We start from the raw sequence: 19,913 nt of genomic DNA on the forward strand, positions 1-19,913 counted from the left end.
AAGAATACTGATTGGAAGCGTAAAACAGTGGTGATACGCAAACCTGTGTGCAATTGCGATGTTGGATTGCGATGTTGAAAGGGACTGATCACTCTGGATGCCGGATTGAGTTGGGCGGCGGTAGCTTCGGTGCGGATGAGCTACCTTCAGGGTTTCCTTACTCTGAATTCTCTGGGTTAGCAGGGTTTCTGCGCCAGGGTTTCCGTCCTTCTCTGTCCGTCTTGGTCTCTCCGTTTTTGTCTGTATTTTCGTGGCTGAAGAGCTGGTATTTATAGTGGTAGTGGTGACCTAATGGGCTCGGACTGAAGCCCGAAAATTATAATATTCGCAAGCTTCGCTAGGCGAGCCTGTAGCGAAGGTTCGCTAGGCGAAGGATTTGCTCGCCTAGCGAGCATGCAGTTTATGACCTAATGGGCTCAGAATGAAGCCCAACCATTCTGGTATTCGCAAGCTTCGCTAGGCGAAGGAGTTGCTCGCCTAGCGAGCAAGCTAGTTTGGGCCTCTTCTGGATTGGGTCTGTTGTGAGCTGGGCTTTTGTTCCTTTAAGGTCAGTGCCTTGCAGAATAAGTTGGGGTGCTCCGAGAAATGTCTTGCAAGATTAATGGGCAAATTTTGGGGTATGACAGCTGCCCCTGTTCAATATTCTTGAACCGAGAGAGTTAGGATGGCAAGTATGCCATTCGTGGTCTGGAGGTGGAAGATTATTGAACGCTAGAATGCCCCAAAAATTTGCACTTGTCAATTAGTCTTGAGGGAGATGGGCTTAAAGATGCCATCCAGGAAGTTTAATGATGAGAGCTTCAGATTGTGTCGTACGTTAGACGATATCTGAAGACATGGGTGTCATACCGGGTCGTACGTTAGACCGTATGGTGAGTCATCCATTAGGCTGTCGACTTCGTTAGGGAGTCAGAGTGTGTCATACGCTGCTGGGGATAAAGGATCAGAATGGATCATACGCTAGACCGTATCTGAATAACAGAATGAGTTGTTTATTAGGCAGGTGACTTCACTGGGGATGAAAGATCAGAATGGATCATACGCTAGATCGTATCTGAGTAGCAGAAGGAGCCGTCCGTTAGGCTGTATCTGGAGAAGAAAGTAGTCGTACGCTAGACTACACCCCGGAATGTACCGTACGCTAGGCAGTATCTGAGGATTTGAGGATCCAAATGGGTCGTACGCTAGACCGTATTGGCGTTGCAGAATGAGCCGTACGTTAGGCTGTATCCGAAGGAGAAAGTAGTCGTACGCTAGACTACACCCCTGAATGTACCGTACGCTAGGCAGTATCTGAGGATTTGAAGATCCAAGTGGGTCGTACGTTAGACCGTATTGGAGTTGCTGAAGGTCAGAACGGATCGTATGTTAGATCGTATCTGAGTTGCAGAATGAGCCGTCCGTTAGGCTGAATCTGATGATGAAAGGGGTAGTCGTACGCCAGACTACACTTCAGAATGTACCGTATGCTAGGTAGCCTCTGAGGAGATGAACATCCGAATGGGTCGTACGTTAGACCGTGAAAGGGGTAGTCATACGCTAGACTACACTTCAGAATGTACCGTATGCTAGGTAGCATCTGAGGAGATGAACATCCAAATGGGTCGTACGTTAGACCGTCTTGGAATAGTTGAAGGAATTATAGGTTGGGCTGAATCAGAATGAACCGTACGTTAGGCTGTATCTGATAATATTTGTTGTACTTGCGGTAAATGTCTGGGATGGGCTTAGAGATGCCATCATTAGGAGGATACCAGACTGCTTGTTAGAATGAGTGTTTATAGAGTATATCTGAAAGATGAATCTGAATCTTGAATGCGATTGATAACGGTGTCTGCCTGAATAAACTCCTTAATTTGACAATACCAGGAGGATAACTAACCTGAAAATGAAAGTTAGATTTATGCCATGTCATGATGCATGAGATGTTTTATGCTTGCGAAAATAAATGCGAATGTTGTATGTATGCGTATGCTGTGAAATGATGTAATGAATGAATGATGTGTCTGAGAAGTGCTGTCGGGGGACTCCACTGGGGAAAATAAATCCCCATATACTGGTTGGAGATATTTGTGTGATGACCCTTTCTCGGCTGGGGATATTTGATTTCTGTCTGATGGTAGAAATATTCAACAGAAGACTAGTTGGGGATGGATGAGATGATCAGCCTGTCTGGTGATGCTGACCTCTTCTGGGATATAGCTGGTTTTGCCGGGGAATAATGCCAATTTCTCGTGGGGAATAGCAGACTTGCTGGGGGAATAGAATTAGCAACGGATTCATTGGAAAGCATGGTTAGACCTTTTCCTTGATCCTGAAGTCTTGTAGTAATTGCTATTGCTATTTTAGGTATGCATTTTGGTAAGTATCAGTCATGTTCAGATGCACATATCAATTCAAATTAAATCAATGGACGTTTATGCAAACAAAACAGATGAAGTAAAACAACAACATATTTTCGAAATAGAATTGCATTGATTTTGAAAGGGGGCCTATAAACAGGCAATTTGTGTACAAGGAGACAGAAACCCTAGTAAGAGGGAATTGTCAAAAACAAAGAGAAAGCTATGCAGAAAAAGTCCTATTGATCTTAAGTCCACTACTGCCATTATGTCTTCAAGCATCTCATCTCCTGCTGTCGGATAAAAGTGATTGGCTTGTTCAGTCCCTTTGACTTGGGTGAAGCTGACTGAGAACGGGACATAGTCATACGCCTTAATCCCTAATTTTTGCCTGGACCGCCTTTTCAGGTTTTCAGTCCACCAGGATACCCCTTTTTGCCCAAGCCGCCTTTTCAGGTTTTTCGACTTGCCGGGTGTACATTTTTATATTTTTATCCCTAATTTTGCCCGAACCCTTTTGGTTTGCCGGGATGCCCTTACTTTTGCCTAGGTACGTCGACCTAGCGGGTCTCTTTTATGCATAGTATTTTTTAACTATGTCCGCGTTCACGGGATGTGGGAAGTCTTCGCCATCCATCGTAGCAAGTATCATGGCTCCACCAGAGAATACCTTCTTAACTACAAATGGCCCTTCGTATGTGGGAATCCATTTGCCTCTGGGATCACCTTGGGGTAGAATGATACGCTTCATCACCAAGTCGCCAATTTGATATACTTGTCTCTTGACCCTTTTGTTAAATGCCTGGGTCATGCGCTTCTGATATATCTGTCCATGACAAACAGCCGCAAGTCTCTTTTCATCAATCAAATTTATCTGATCGAGTCGAGTCTGAATCCATTCATCTTCATCTAGGCCCGACTCTTTCATGATTCTTAGAGAGGGGATCTGAACTTCCACCGGTAAAACGGCTTCCATTCCGTAGACTAAAGAGAAAGGAGTTGCTCCTGTCGAAGTGCGTACTGAAGTGCGATAAGCGTGAAGAGCAAACGGTAACATCTCATGCCAGTCTTTGTACGTCACCGTCATCTTTTGTATGATCTTCTTGATATTCTTATTAGCAGCTTCCACGGCACCGTTCATCTTTGGCCGGTACGGAGAAGAGTTATGGTGTTTTACCCTGAACTGCGTGCAGAGTTCAGTGATCATCTTGTTGTTCAAATTAGTGCCATTGTCAGTGATGACTCTCTCAGGGATGCCGTATCGACAAATGAGACTATTCTTGATGAACCGTGCCACCACATTCTTGGTAACAGAAGCAAATGAGGCTGCCTCTACCCACTTTGTGAAGTAATCAATGGCAACAAGGATGAAACGATGTCCATTAGAGGCGGTAGGTTTAATTTCGCCAATCATATCAATGCCCCACATTGCAAAGGGCCAAGGTGCTGTCAACACGTTTAATGGAGCAGGAGGCACATGTACTTTATCCGCATAGATCTGGCACTTGTGACAAGTTCTGGAGTGATGGTGGCAATCAGCTTCCATGGTAGACCAATAATACCCTGATCTCAGAATTTTCTTGGCCATTGTATGTCCACTAGAATGAGTCCCGAAAACACCGTCATGCATGTCTTCCATAATCTTTTCTGCTTCCTTTTTATCCACACAGCGAAGCAGAGTCGAATCATGATTACGTTTGTATAATACTCCATTACTCAAAAAGAACTTAGCGGAGAACTTCCTCAGGAATTTTCTGTCATTGATGGATGCCCCTTCAGGGTATTCCTGAGCTTCTAAATATCTTTTTACTTCGTGGAACCAAGGTTTCTCCTCTACTCCCTCAGTATTAAGTTCATAACAATATGCTGGTTCATCCAATCGTTCAATAGTGATCCTGGGAGCTTCACCGTCCCATCTGACTCTGAACATAGATGACATGGTGGCTAATGCGTCTGCCAACTGATTCTCTTCTCGTGGAATATGCTCAAATGTAATCTCTTCAAAGTATGGGATTAATGTCATCACCCGCTCTCGATAAGGGATGAGATTCAGATGTTTAGTGTCCCATTCCCCTTTAATCTGACTGATTACTAATGCTGAGTCTCCGTACACACTCAAAGACTTGATTCGCCGGTCTATAGCAGCCTTGAGTCCCAAAATACATGCTTCATACTCAGCCATATTATTGGTACAATGAAAACATAGTCTAGCAGTGAAAGGTGTATGGTAACCCCCGGGAGAAATAATTACAACACCGACGCCATTGCCCAATGCATTAGAAGATCCATCAAAAACCATAGTCCATTGGGATCCCAGTTCGGATCCTTCATCCGGTCCAGGTTTTTCATAATCAGTAACAAGCATGACATCCTCGTCTGGGAACTCGAAATTCATAGATTGGTAATCGTCCACCGCCTGATGAGCCAAATGATCAGCTAGCACGCTTCCTTTGATTGCTTTCTGGGTAGTATACTGGACATCGTACTCTGTTAAAATCATCTGCCATCTTGCTATTTGTAACACCTCAAAATTTGCCCTCCTCTCTTGGGATTAGCATTAACATATTTGCATATCATTTTAGGACTTTAGGCATTTCATGTTGCATATCATGTGGTTACATTATGCAAGCTATCCTCCCAAGTCTTGATCAGAAGATGAGGAAGTCAAGTGTAAGCCAGGGTTTTATTGATTGATCATGGGCCATCTGAGGATTGGGCTGCGAATTAGGGTTTCGTGATTCTCCAAGGATGTTGGACTTCATCTTGATTGCAATGATACATCATCATCATCATGGTTGGATGTCATCAGGAGATTGAAGAAGATTCCTGGAGATTAGGGTTTTGACCACTGGTCAACCCTAATCAGTTGCATTGGGCCAATCAGGGCTGGATCAGGAGATGGGGTTTCTGATGATTCTGGGGTTCATTCTTTGGTTATATGGTGATTATTGAGGCTAGGGTTTCACCCTCGAGCCATTTCAGTTGGAGATTGGGGTTCAGATTGATCTGTGCATTGCCCAATTCATCTGTCAGTTGAAAAGTCAACTGTGGTCAACTGTACATGATCTGGTGAATTTGGAGGTGGAAATGAGTTAGACACACTTCATTCATGTTGGAACAAGTGTTAAATGACATCTCAAAGCTTAAAAATGAAGAAAATCAAGTCAGGACAAAAACTGCCAAAAATAGCAGGTGACTGGTGACTGAAGTTTCCAAAAGTGGAAAGTTTTTGACCTCAAAAACAGAAGTCCAAGGAAGCTTCAAATGAAAAATTGTTCAACATGACAGATGTAGATCTTGTTCTCACCTTTCCAAAAAGTCCAAGAACTTGAAAATCCAATGTACGGTTTGCAAGATATGGCTCAGTGAATTTCAGAAAAGACCCGTAATCAGGAGGCCATAACTACCACATACTTTGTCCAAATTGCAAGTTCTTTATATGCACAAACTCCATTTGACATGTACTTCAAGGGTGCATCATTGGATTTTTCCAAAAATGGCCAATGCAAAAAGTCACTTTTCAACTGGACTGTTATTTGAACCAGGGGCAAAATCGTCCAACTTGTGAAATAATTGGAATTTTTGAGAGGGGATTTTTGCAACACCTCACAAATGGCATTTGAAATTTGTTGGAATATTCACAACATGCCTAGGCCTTATGGTTTGAGAATTGGGTTTGAAAATGAATTGGAAAAAATGGACACATAAGCCATCACATGGTGAAATTGGAAAATATGATGAATTTGAAAATAAAGCTTACACCAACAGCTCCCAAATGATATTTTGGACTTGTTTCAAGTGATAAAATTCTGCAGAAGTTGCTTCTAAGTATCAAAGGCAAAAGATCCAAATTCACACATAAACATGCTTACACTAATCCATTTTTGTTTAACTATAATTAAATTTGGATTAAATATTCCATATATAAGGTTAATCTAACAGAATTTTGCGGGGTGGTGAATCATTTTCCACAGCATAACAGAAAATCCCAAAATCACTCTCTGCAAAATCACTTTCTGCAAAATCACTTTCTGAAAAATGACTTTCTAAAAAATCACTCTCTCTCAATCATTTTTTTCTCACAATCACTCACGCAATTCTCGCCACTCTCTCACAATCACTCTTCACACCATAACCGAAAAAACCAATTCTCTCTTCTCTCATTTTTGGCTCTACAGGCTCTTGCTCAAATTCATCAAGATTTCATCAATTATTGTGGAATTTGTCTGTTGATTCGTGATATGCAGGTAAACGGTGAATTTCTGTTGATCAAGATTGGAGCGAAACGGTGACCGGTTCGTGTTATTGCCAAAACCTGCTAGCTGCCGTAACAGCCGAAGAAACTACTCGATCGGTGCTTCGTTGAGCTGGATTAGCTTCGTCATCCTCCTTTCACAACCGATTCCTGCATCTATTTCGCCGTCTCAAGCTTCAAATCGCCATTTCCGCAACCGTCATCAAGAAAGGTTGGAAATCGAATCTTGTATTTCGTCGAATTGAGTTAGGAATATTATAGAGTATGCATCATAGATCATGTAGAAGCTTTTGGATTGTAATTTCGCTGAAAATTGAGTGAGTAATCCATGGTTGAAGTTTCGATGCGTTTTTTCTTTTCCTTCGATTCGCTTCGTGTATTAAGTTTTGGACGAAATCGTTAGCGTAATCGTGTTCCTGGTGGAAAACCGGTTCGACCGGTGTATGGATCATGCATTTCCGTTGCCGTTTGATCAAAACCGATTTCGCCGGCAAGGAGATGTGCGAGCTGTGCGAAGAAGAAGAGACTTTCTGGAAATTTTGCTCGGTAGATCCTGTTTCCCAGTGCTTCAATTCATTTTCCTGTTTGTGAACACCGGATCCAATCATACCCTGCCACGTCCATAAGTTAATGCGCAGCGTTTTGGATTGGCAAGGCGTTATTACAATGTGCCATTAACACCACAATTTAATTAATAATCCTAATTAAATTCAAATAAAAAATTGCAATAATTATTTAAAACCTTCAAAAATTCATATAATCTCCAAAATAATCCAAAAAATGCAGGACCTTTTTTGTTAGTTTACATTTTTCTCTATTATATTATAAAAACCAAAAAAGAAATAGTGCTTGAAAAAAAATATTAATCGACCTAGAGATATTCCAATGTGTACATATTTTCATACATGTTGCCATTTTAATTATAGAAACCACATGCTTAATCCAAATTAAGTGAAAATTGAGACACTAATTCTAGACATCCTTCTGGATTTTTTGACATAGGCTTGGTAATTTTAGGGCCTATGGTTTATTATATATGAATTATTGAAATTGGATATGTATATATGTGACATAGTTTGGCATGCTGAATTCCCCAAATATTTTTCCATGCTTCCCATTGGCCAATGACCCTAATTTTTTGCATGAAGCTTGTTTAACATGTTAGCTATCACTGATAATTTTTGTGGATTTTTACAATCCATTTTCGATTTGATTAGTATTTTTTCTTACTGCCTAGCATGTTAGAGTTCCATTGGTGTAACCTTTAGCATTTATGTTGCCATATCCTCATAATTAATCCAATGGACATGAAAATTGATAGCATAATTCCTGACACATTAATGTAGCTTTTGGCTTTGGTCCTACTGATTTATGATGCACCATTGCTGTTTACCATTAGATTGAAGTTGGTGTATAAATTTTGACTTCATTTGATGTTGTTTTTGCATGCTGTACCATGTTTAATTAATTCCCATTGATCTACTAGTCCAAATGATTTGAAATTTAATATGTGGCTTGTTGAATGCCTTCTGGTTAGGATAGAATTTTTGTGGATTTTTTGGATCCTTTTTGACATGTGGTTGGATATGATCTTGCTGGTTGTTTGTATGAGACTCAACATTGCTTCATTTGCCTTCTAGGTTGCATAATTTAAAATAGGAACATAGTTTGAATATGGGACCAATTGGGATCCCTTTGTATTTGATATTACTTGGTTTTCATCATGAATTGGCTGCTGTTTTAGGATTTTTCCATCTTTTTGACCCTAGGCTAGTCCTAGTGGTCATAGTACTTACCTTGGAGTGTGATTGTACCTTTTCAGGTTAAAGATAATGATTAAGGAGATTTGCTCCACATTATGGATTGTGTTACTTGACACATATGACTAATGTATTTGTTTTGTAGGATGTTGGTGCATGTGAGCCTTGTGCTATGCATCTCATTATGAGTATAATTGTACTTGGTTAATTGATCATTATATTGTTGTCTGTTTGTGAAAGTAGATGCTGATTCTGTTTGACTTTTGTACAGGTACCTTTAGTTGCTCAATTCCTTGCGAACTTTTGCTTTGCGTTGCTTAAGCAACTTGCATTGAGGTAGGTCTTCTTGACTTCATGTAGTCTGGAGACCCGGCTGCTACCGGGCCGGGCAAATAAATGTCTGAAGTCCTCCTTAAGAGGCAATGCTTGTGTATGTTTATTTTTAAGCCAAGCAGGAAAAGCCCTTCGAGTAAGGCAATTGGTGGAAGGTAGGGACAAGCAACCTGTCCCCCACTATTCAGTGAGTCTTCTCCTTGCTCCCATTACATGGTTGTAGCATTGAGATCAAAAGCCCAAGATCTGTTGAGTCAGAGTCATCGAGTATAGAAGGGTTCCCCTATTCTGGACCCATGCTCATTTGTCAGCTCTCCCTGGTTAGGGATAAGAGCCGTGAGGTCTGATCCTCACTTCATCCTTTCATCTGCTTCACCTTAGCCTCGTAATGGCAAGGTTAAGAGCAAAACCAGCCTGTACAGACGACTCGCTTCGGCGGTCAAACCCGATTGATTGAGCCCCTTGTTTGGCTATAGTGCGTGTTATGTGGATATCTGATTGACATGCTTGTTTGGGATACCTGTTCCCATTTGATGATATATGATTGTATGCTTGTGTGCTAGCTTCTTTCCTGGTTAGGTTAGTTTGCTTATGCAAGTAGGATAGAAAACCGAACTTAGGGTTAACGATGCATGACAACATTAGGCTCGAGTCTCAGCTCCCTAGTTGTGTATCTTTCCCCGGTTTCTGGTTAGCAATTCAGTCCCGTTCAGGGGAACTACATCGCCCTGATCCTCGTGCCAGACGAGGTATGTAGGCAGGTGGTCGTGCGAGACCACTCCGGGCAACCTTTTTCTTTTTTGCGTGTGTTTACTTGCTATTGATTGTTTGGGTTCGGATGCCGACGTAAGCCCAGTGATTGGCAGTCGGGCTCCACGTTTGCCGTTTTGTACATATTTTGGTTCGGATGCCGACGTAATTCCATCCAGTGGTTGTCGGGCTCCATGTTTGCCACCCCCTTTGTATGATTGTTTTGTGTTGTTTGGCGTGTGTAAGCCGAACTACAGTGGCTCTGATTCTTGTTCCAGACAAGATATGTAGGCATAAGGTGCGATACCTTATCGAGCCCTTTCTTCTTAACCCCACCTGCGTCCCCGTGTGTGTGTGTGATGTATGTTTATAGCAACCTTATCTTTCTAGAACGTGGATCCCGTCGAGTACGACGGACGTGAGGGGTGCTAATACCTTCCCCTCGCGTAACCGACTCCCGAACCCATTGTCTTGGTCGCGAGACCATGTCTTTCCAGGTTTCTCTGAGCGTTTCCTTTCCCTATCTTGGGATAAATAACGCTTAGTGGCGGCTCTGTGTGTTTTCTTTTTAGGCTCGCCGGTTGATTTTTCGCAGGATGCGACAGCTGGCGACTCTGCTGGGGATTTGAGCATGTTGACCTATGCTGGTCCATGGTCCCTAAGCGAGTCTCTCCTAGCGCTTTAGTATAGGTTTGGTTGCTTGTATTGTTTATTTATTGCATTTATTATACTAACCATTGTTTATATACTTGCATTAAATGTTTGCATGCATCATACTATCATGTTGTTGCTGTCCTCTGCAGGTGGTTTTGTTGTGTGGGGTGGGTGTTCTGAGTGGGGCTAAAACCCAGGCCCGAGTGTACACCTAGGATTAGCGTGGTCTCATGTCGCTCATGTGTCGGTTGGGCATATTGTTGCGACGTGACATACCACAAGTCGGATGAGGTTCATCTGAGAAGTGCTCTTCCAGTGGGGTTCTCCACTTTGGTTGGGTTATCTCTTTTGGGCTGTTGACTCTGATGACCGATCATTTCCCGGATCTTTGGTTTAGACGATCTTAAGGGAGCTACAATGGCACACCCGCAAGGGCAAACCCATTGAGTATCTCCGCCCGATCGTTGAGACTATTATCCGCCTTAGGATGACCTGTTTAGAATTAACCTGTGAGGGGAGGTTGATTTGTTCAGATGCATAATCAGATGGTGACCTTTTGAGCTGTGATTCAGAGACATATTTATGAGTCGGATTTATGGTTATTTGTTGCCGTGACGCCGGAGTGCTGTCCGTGATTTATCAGTGGGGATCCGTTTATTTCGGATTCCCCGGGCCGAGATATTTATCAGTGGGGACCCGTTTATTTCGGATTCCCTGGGCCGATTCAGATGGTGATGGTGTGTCTGATCAGAGACCAGTGGTGATGATGATGTATCTGTCTTCCGTTTATTTCGGAACCCGTGGGTCAGAATTGTGATTGTGTATTCCTCAGATGGTTATGATCAATTCAGAGCCCAGATTCAGTGCAGATGACCAGATGGCTTGGAGGATGGCAACGCATTGCATTCATTCATCAGCATCATTGCATCTTGCATTAATTACATCTAACACATGTTTACCCATATGCAGGGACCCTTTGGATCGAGATCTTGGCTGAGAGACTTTCTATTCAGAGATGAGAAGACCCGGCTTGAAGGATGATGTTGCTTACAGTTTCTTTGACCCGGATATCAGTGTGTTGAAGGATATGATAGCGTTGATCACTCCTGACCATGTGGGGTTGTTTCGTGCGGTGTATGGGGGTATTCTGAAGATGGTTTTCAGGCTCATGGACAGAGACAGGAGCGCCATCCATACTCTACTTCAGTTTTACGATCCCGAGCTGAGATGTTTCGTCTTCCCCGATTACGTGCTAGGGCCGATGTTGGAAGATTATGCTGATATTTTGAATATCCAGATCAGGGATCAAGTTCCTTTCCGTGTTACTAAGGAAGAACCTGATATTGGTGGGATTTCCCGTGCTTTCTATCTGAGTCCAGAGGAAGTGAAGAGTAATCTGAAGGAGAAGGGTAAGCTGCCTGGTTTTCATCTGAGTTTCCTAGAGGCTAAGGCTAAAGAGCAGTCAGAATTGGGGAATTGGGAAGCTGTCTGTGCTCTGGTTGCGGCGAGCATTTATGGGATCATTTTGTTTCCCAACCAGAAGAACTTTGTGGATATCAATGCCATCCGCCTGTTTATTCGAAGGAATCCTATCCCTACATTGATTGGAGATGTCTATTATTCGGTTCATAACCGGAATGAGAAGAGGCGTGGGGGTTTGATTCGATGCTGCGCGCAGTTATTGGTCAAGTGGTTTATGGGTTACTTACCATCCAAGGGTGCTTTTGTTCTTCTGGGCCAGAATGTTACTTGGGCGACCAAACTGATGGGCTTGAGGGCTAAGGACATAGATTGGACTCACAGTAGTGGAGTTGGACAGGACTTTATCTGCAGTTGCAGGGGTTTTCCTAATGTGCCGCTTATAGGGGTTCAGGGTTGCATCAATTACAACCCGACACTTCTTAAGAGGCAAATGGGATTCGCTATGGAGCTTCCACCGTACAAGAGTGAGATTCAGGAATCTGTGTACTTCCCGGTTGAGGGTAACCAGGATAGGGTAAAGCAGGTATCCGATGCATGGCGCAGCATTCAGAGGAAGGGCAAGGCTTCCTGGGGTAGAGCTAACAACAGATCTTTTCCTCCGTTCGATGATTGGCTCAGAAAGAGAGTGGAGCTTACTTGTCTACCATTTCCTATGGTCGATCCGTGGTATCCGTTGGTTGAGGAGACTCCTTCTACTGTTAGTATGGATGAGTTCTTAGAGATGAAGCGGGAACGAGATCAGCTACTTGCAGAGAAGACGGAATTGGAGATGAGTGTTGCTCGGGTTCAGAGAGCTAATCAGGAGCTCAAAGCGAAGATGGAAGATCAGGATAAGCGGCATGCTTTGGAGACCAAGCGATTTGAGATGGATACAGCCTATTATGGGAAGATCAGCCAAGCTTTAGCATCGTCCAACCGGGAGCATGACATCACAAAGGAGAAGCTGTTCAGAGCATCAAAGGTGATTGAAGATGAGAAGAGGAGGCAAATCCTAATCAGGGATCAGAGAGATGAGAGAGCCAGAGTCCTCGCTGCAGAGTGGGAAGCGGAAAAGGCAAAGATCAGGGCCGAGAGAGATCATAACATGGCAGAGAGAGACCACTACTTCAGGCAGATGAAGATTCATCAGAAGGAAGTTGGAAGACTACAGCAGGAGAACATAGAGCTCAGGTTCGCCGCAGAGTTCGCAAGGATGGAAGGCGAGATAAGGCCATCTGTGGGACCCTCATCTAGCTAGATCCTTCATTTGTGTTGAATTACCGTCAGGCTTGTTGACGGAATTCACTTTGTCTGTATTTCTTTTCTATTCTGGAGGATTGTATTTGATATTTGATCTGATGTATGACTATTGCACCGATTGTGCACTTTTTGGTTATGTAATGATGGTTTCTATTCAGTGATTGGGTGACAAGCTTTATTTGCTTTACTGTATGCACTTACACAAGCACACACATGGTTGGGGGTATTCTTGCTAAATCGCATATCTCCGATCTGCACGACAAAATCAAACACTGCTAATCAGAATATTGATGCCGGATTATTATTTGTCTCGATGATGCCGGGGTCGAGAGACAAAGTGTCCTTCATATGGATATGCACTGCATACATGCATTAATCATGATAACTTGTGTTTTATTTTGCAGGTGACTATTACTAACGTGCTTGTTTGTAAACAGGAACCATTGCTCGCGCTCGAAGAGTAGTACCCCTGCACTCAACTCGCCCTCACCGATATTACACAAGAAGAAACACTCCCAGACTCATGGAGCTTCCCAGTGCTGATATGCTGGAATTGAAGGAGAAAATGACCGAGCTGATCAATATAATGCAAGGTTTTGCCATTGGTCAGAAGGCTCTCGCAGATAAAGTTGAGAAACTCGAGCGGGTTTCTGCTCAGAACAGTGGGGTCAACCTGGATGGAGTCTCCAACCAGGGGCAGGGATCTCGTGATGGTGGAAAGAGGACAACAGTTGGTCTGGTGAATAATGCTGGTGCTGCTGGTCAACCTGGGCCTAGTCAGAATATGAAAGACAACTTTGTGCCTCCGTTTTATGGGTTTGACGAAGATCAGGAGGAAGATAGAGAGGCTGACCAGTTCTCTATGCGAAATGAGCCTTTTGTGCCTTACGACATTCCTCCTCAGAATAAGGAAATCCAGCTGCTGGCTGAGAAAATCAAAGTGCTGGAGAGCTATGCCACGCCTGGGGTGGTAAATATGTCCAACATGGGGCTGGTGGAGGGGATTGTCATTCCTCAGAAGTTCAAGGCGCCTGCGTTCGACAAATACAATGGCAGTTCTTGCCCGGAAACTCATCTCCAGGCATTTGTCCGCAAAATCTCGGCATACACCGCGGATCAAAAACTGTGGATGTACTTTTTCCAGGATAGCCTGTCTGGAGGCTCCTTGGAATGGTACACCAAGTTGAGATCGTCCGATATCAAAAGCTGGCAAGATTTGGAGATGCTTTCTTTAAGCAATACCAATTTAATGCTGATATGGCTCCGAGTCGTACCCAGCTGCAGGGTATGTCTCAAAAGCATAACGAAGGATTCAAGGAGTATGCGCAGAGGTGGAGAGAACTGGCTGCAAGGGTGCAACCTCCTCTGGTGGACAGAGAGATGTCCGATTTGTTCATGGGGACCCTGCAGGGGCCGTTTGCAGAAAGAATGGTGGGTTGCCCTGTCACCAATTTCTCTGACATTGTGGTGGCAGGAGAAAGAATCGAAAGTTGGTTGAAGCTGGGTAAAATCCAGGGTGGTGCATCTGCGTCTTCTTCAGGAACGAAGAAACCGTTCGGTAATAACGGTCAGAGAAAGAAGGAAGGAGACACCAGTGCAGTTTATACACAGCGCGGACCCAGTAGGGACCGTTACTTCCAGCACAATGCTGCAGTAACAATTCCTGCTGAGTCTCAGTCAGCACAACCGCAACAACAACAGCAGCAACAAAGGCAACCGTTCCAACAGAGACCCCAGAGGGCTGGATACCAGGTCAGGGGCAGAGCAAATGATAGACAATTCGACAGGCCTCCGGTGACTTATTCGTTTCTGTTGAAGAAGCTTCTGGATCTCGGGCTGGTGCAACTGAGGACGCTGGCGCCTTTGAGACCTGATCAGAGGCCGCCCAGTTACAATGAAAATGCTAAGTGCGAATTCCACTCGGGGGCGCCCGGGCATAATGTTGAGGACTGCAAAGCTTTTAAGCACGTAGTCCAGGACCTAGTGGATTCCAAAGCAATCAACTTTGCGCCTTCTCCCAACGTAAATGCAAATCCCATGCCTGCGCATGGTCAGAGGGGAGTAAACGCTATTTCTGTGGAAGATAGAGTGGGGCTGTCTGAGGTCGATCAGTTGAAGACGCCTTTGGTTGAGTTGAAAAGACAACTGCTGATGAATGGGGTTTACCCGGGCTGTGGGTTTGAGTGTGCTGAGTGCACTATTTCTACGAATGGTTGTGAGCTTCTGAGGAAGCATGTCCAGGGTCTGATGGACGGTGGTGAGATTGTGGTCGAGAGGACTGAAGGAAAGAAGGAAGAGGTCTCCACCATAACTATATACTATGATCCGGTGGATTTGTCTAACCTGGTGGAAGAGGCTCCAGTTACCATCACGGTACCTGGGCCAATTCCATATGACAAAGATGATGCCGTGCCATGGCATTATGGGGGAGAGGTCTACTGTAACGGTGAGAAGGTTGAGGAGCCATCTGCTAGTGAAACCACCGTGCTAAGGGTGGATAATGCCGGTCCCAGCGGTTTCACTCGCAGCGGTAGGTTGTTTGCTCCCGACGCATTGAGGAGGGGGGAGGAAGAAAAAGAGAAAAAAGAAAAGGCCGAGGCTTTAGCCAGGGCAAAGGGAAAGGCTGTGGTGGATAATGGTAGTACTCCTGTGATGACACCGGCGCCTGCGGGGTCGGATAATAAATTTGATGATGAAGCTGAGGAATTTCTGAGGATCATCAAGAAGTCAGAGTACAAGTTGGTTGATCACTTGCAGCAGACTCCTTCAAAAATCTCAATTCTGTCACTGCTGTTGAGTTCTGAGGGTCATAGGGAGGCTTTGTTGAAAATATTGAAGAAAGCTTATGTTCCTCAGGAGATCACAATCAACCAATTGGAGACGGTCGTATCCAACGTGCATGCTAGCCATGGGTTGGGCTTTACTGATATGGACCTGACGGTGGACGGCAGGAACCACAACCGGCTTTACACATTGCAATGGAATGTAAAGGAGCCGTGCTTTCGCATGTGTTGGTTGATACCGGCTCTTCATTAAATGTGTTGCCGAAGAAAGCCTTGGCAAAGCTAAACTGTGATGGGCTGATTTTGACCCCGACTGATTTGATAGTGCGTGCTTTTGATGGGTCAAAACGGGCCGTGTTTGGAGAGGTGGAGTTACCAGTAAAGATTGGCCCGGAGGTGTTTAAGTCAACCTTCTATGTTATGGACATCCAGCCGGCATACAGTTGCTTGTTGGGTCGCCCATGGATTCATGCTGCGGGGGCAGTTACGTCGACTTTGCACCAGAAGCTCAAGTATATCTGGGAGGGCCAAGTCGTTACTGTCTGCGGAGAGGAGGACATCTTTGTCAGCCACCTGTCTTCGTTCAAATATGTTGAGATGGACGGCGAGATCTGGGAGACGCCGAGCCAGGCATTTGAAACCGTCAGGGTGGAGAATGCCCTGTTCGCCAAGCAAGAGGAAGAGAAACCGTCCATCGCTTCCTATAAGCAGGCCGCTGAGGTGGTTAAAAGCGGAGAGGCTCCAGGCTGGGGCAGAATGATGGAGGTCCCTGAGAAAAAAGACCGTTTTGGGGTTGGATATCAACCGGGCCGAGGCTTGGGACGAGGAAGAGGACGTCGTGCGTCAGTAACTTTTACGAGTGCCGGAATGCTGGATCCGGATCACGTCTGTATGATGGATGAAGACTCTGACAGCGACTGTGACATGGACCGGTGGATAACGCCGTGCGAACCAGGGATGGAAATCCACAACTGGAAGGCCGAAGAAATCATCCGGGTCACTCTCCTCGAAGAGTAATATTTTTCTTGTTTTCTTTCTTATTTGCATGCAAACCATGCGTGTTGCCCGACACGTAATGGTCCATTGTAAGGGCCACCTCATGTTTAAATTTGCAGAATTTTGCATCATTAATAAAAGGATGTTTTTCAGTTAAAAGCGGTGTTCCCTGTTTTTCATTTATTTTCGCAGTTTAAAATTAAAAACAAAATAAAAATGGCAATGTTTTCATTTTTCTTTTTGTTTTTTCACACCGGTTCTAAAGCAATGCATGAATCAACATTCATACAGATGCGATTCCTCTCCGGATCTCATTGATAACAATCCTGTTACACCCTTGTATGACTTCGACAATCCAATCTATCTTGCTGAAGAAGAAGACGAAGAAGATTGTGAACTGCCAGGGGAATTAGCCAGATTGTTAAAACAAGAGGAGAAGGTGATTCAGCCGCACGAGGAACAGATTGAGGTTGTGAACCTGAGTACCGGCGAGGAGAAGAGAGAAGTGAAAATCGGGGCTGCTTTGGGGGAAAGTGTCAAGAGCAGATTGGTGGTGCTATTGAAAGAATATGTCGACATCTTTGCCTGGTCTTATCAAGATATGCCAGGATTGAATACCGATATTGTTATGCACAAGCTACCGTTGAGAACAGATTGTCCTCCAGTGAAGCAGAAGTTGCGCAGAACTCGACCTGACATGGCAATGAAAATTAAAGAGGAAGTGCAGAAGCAGTGGGATGCTGGTTTCCTTGCTGTCACTAATTATCCGCCATGGGTTGCAAACATTGTGCCAGTCCCGAAGAAGGATGGGAAGGTGAGAATGTGTGTGGACTACCGAGACCTGAATAGAGCAAGTCCGAAGGATGATTTTCCATTACCTCACATTGACGTGTTGGTAGATAATACAGCTCAATTCTCGGTGTTTTCCTTCATGGATGGCTTTTCTGGCTATAATCAAATCAAAATGTCGCCAGATGATATGGAGAAAACAACGTTCATTACACCGTGGGGCACCTTTTGTTACAAGGTGATGCCATTCGGTCTCAAAAACGCCGGTGCTACTTATCAGAGAGCCATGGTGACTTTGTTTCATGATATGATTCATCATGAAATTGAATGCTATGTTGATGACATGATAGCAAAGTCCCAAACAGAAGAGGGGCATTTGGTAGATCTGGCCAAGCTGTTTGACCGGTTGAGACAGTTCAGACTGAGGTTGAATCCGAACAAGTGCACTTTCGGAGTGCGGTCCGGTAAATTGCTGGGGTTCATTGTAAGCGAGAAAGGAATCGAGGTTGATCCTGCAAAAGTGAAAGCAATAAAAGAAATGCCTGAACCGAGGACAGAGAAAGAGGTTCGTGGTTTCTTAGGTAGATTGAACTACATTTCACGGTTCATATCTCATCTAACAGCCACGTGTGAACCGATATTCAAATTGTTAAGAAAAGATCAAACGGTCAGGTGGAATGATGATTGCCAAGCGGCATTTGAAAAGATAAAAGAGTATTTGCAGGAGCCTCCGATTCTGATGCCTCCTGTGGAGGGGAGACCGTTAATTCTGTACCTGACAGTCCTCGAGGGGTCTATGGGGTGTGTATTGGGGCAGCATGACGAGTCTGGTCGAAAAGAGCAGGCCATATACTACCTTAGCAAAAAGTTTACCGACTGTGAAACAAGATATTCACTGCTCGAGAAAACTTGCTGTGCTTTGGTCTGGGCTGCTCGCCGACTAAGGCAGTACATGCTGGTTCATACCACTTTATTGATTTCCAAGATGGATCCAATCAAGTACATTTTTGAGAAGCCAGCATTGACCGGACGGGTTGCGAGGTGGCAAATGATTTTGACTGAATATGATATTCAGTACACCTCTCAGAAAGCAATTAAGGGGAGTGTATTGTCTGATTACCTCGCCCAGCAACCCATTGATGATTATCAACCGATGAAGTTTGAATTCCCTGATGAGGACATCATGTGTCTCAAATCGAAAGATTGCGAGGAACCAATCCCAGAGGAGGGGCCTGACCCTGAACCCGAATGGATTCTGATGTTTGATGGGGCCGTTAACGTGAATGGAAGCGGTGTTGGTGCTGTTTTGGTTACGCCGAAAGGATCTCACATTCCTTTTGCTGCCCGGCTAACATTCGAATGTACCAACAACGTAGCTGAATATGAAGCTTGCATATTGGGTATTGAGGAGGCTATTGATTTGAGAATCAAGAACCTTGTGATATATGGAGATTCAGCTCTGGTGATAAATCAGGTTAACGGAAAATGGTATACGCATCAATCTCATTTGGTTCCGTACCGAGATTATACGAGAAGATTGTTGACGTTTTTCACCAAGGTGAAGTTGCATCATGTGCCTAGAGAGGAGAATCCTTTGGCAGACGCTTTGGCTACTCTGGCCGCCTTGATTAAGGTGCAGAGGTGGAATCAGTTCCCCCATGTTGAAGTGGGACGTCTGGATAGACCGGCTCATGTGTTTGCTGTTGATACGGCCTCTGATGATGAGAAGCCGTGGTATTATGATATCAAGCGCTATCTAGAGACTCAAGAGTATCCTGAGGGAGCATCGAAGAAAGATAAAAAGACTCTGCGGAGGTTAGCCATGGTATTCTACCTGAATAAGGACGGGGTTTTGTATAAGCGGAATTTTGATTGGGTCTTGCTCAGATGTGTTGATGATGCGGAAGCAAGCCAACTGATGAAAGAGGTTCATGAGGGGTCGTTCGGTACCCATGCCAGTGGGAATGCAATGGTAAAGAAGCTGCTGAGAGCAGGTTATTATTGGATGACAATGGAGGCCCAGTGTTTTAATTTCGTGCGGAAGTGCCATAAATGCCAGATTTATGCTGACAAGGTGCACGTGCCTCCAAATCCGTTGAGTTTAATGTCGTCTCCATGGACGTTTGCTATGTGGGGCATTGATATGATTGGAAAAATAGAACCTACGGCTTCGAATGGGCACAGATTCATATTAGTGGCTATTGATTACTTCACCAAGTGGGTTGAAGCAGCTTCTTATACGAATGTGACGAAGCAGGTCGTGGCCAGATTTCTCAAGAGAGACATCATTTGCCGATATGGGGTTCCCGAGAGGATCATTACTGATAATGGTTCTAATTTGAACAATAAGATGATGGCAGAGCTGTGCCGGGAATTCAAGATTGAGCATCACAATTCTTCTCCCTATCGTCCGAAGATGAATGGGGCAGTTGAGGCAGCCAACAAGAATATAAAGAAGATTGTGCAGAAAATGGTGGTGACCTACAAGGATTGGCATGAGATGTTGCCGTTCGCATTGCATGGGTATCGA

The 19,913-nt window shown here is 44.3% G+C and overlaps 1 protein-coding gene across 1 annotated transcript; it reads left to right on the top strand.

The window, feature by feature from the left end:
- Positions 1–6,163: 6,163 nt before the first annotated feature.
- On the top strand, positions 6,164–12,972 carry LOC127087282 (uncharacterized). The gene is made up of 3 exons (XM_051028158.1): positions 6,164–6,808; positions 8,629–8,693; positions 11,064–12,972. The coding sequence occupies exon 3, from the start codon at positions 11,110–11,112 to the stop codon at positions 12,811–12,813; it is 1,704 nt and encodes a 567-aa protein (XP_050884115.1). The 5' UTR covers positions 6,164–6,808; positions 8,629–8,693; positions 11,064–11,109; the 3' UTR covers positions 12,814–12,972.
- Positions 12,973–19,913: the final 6,941 nt, after the last annotated feature.

The sequence above is a fragment of the Lathyrus oleraceus genome, chromosome 5 (genome assembly GCF_024323335.1).
Source record: "Lathyrus oleraceus cultivar Zhongwan6 chromosome 5, CAAS_Psat_ZW6_1.0, whole genome shotgun sequence".
Lineage (NCBI taxonomy): Eukaryota > Viridiplantae > Streptophyta > Magnoliopsida > Fabales > Fabaceae > Lathyrus > Lathyrus oleraceus.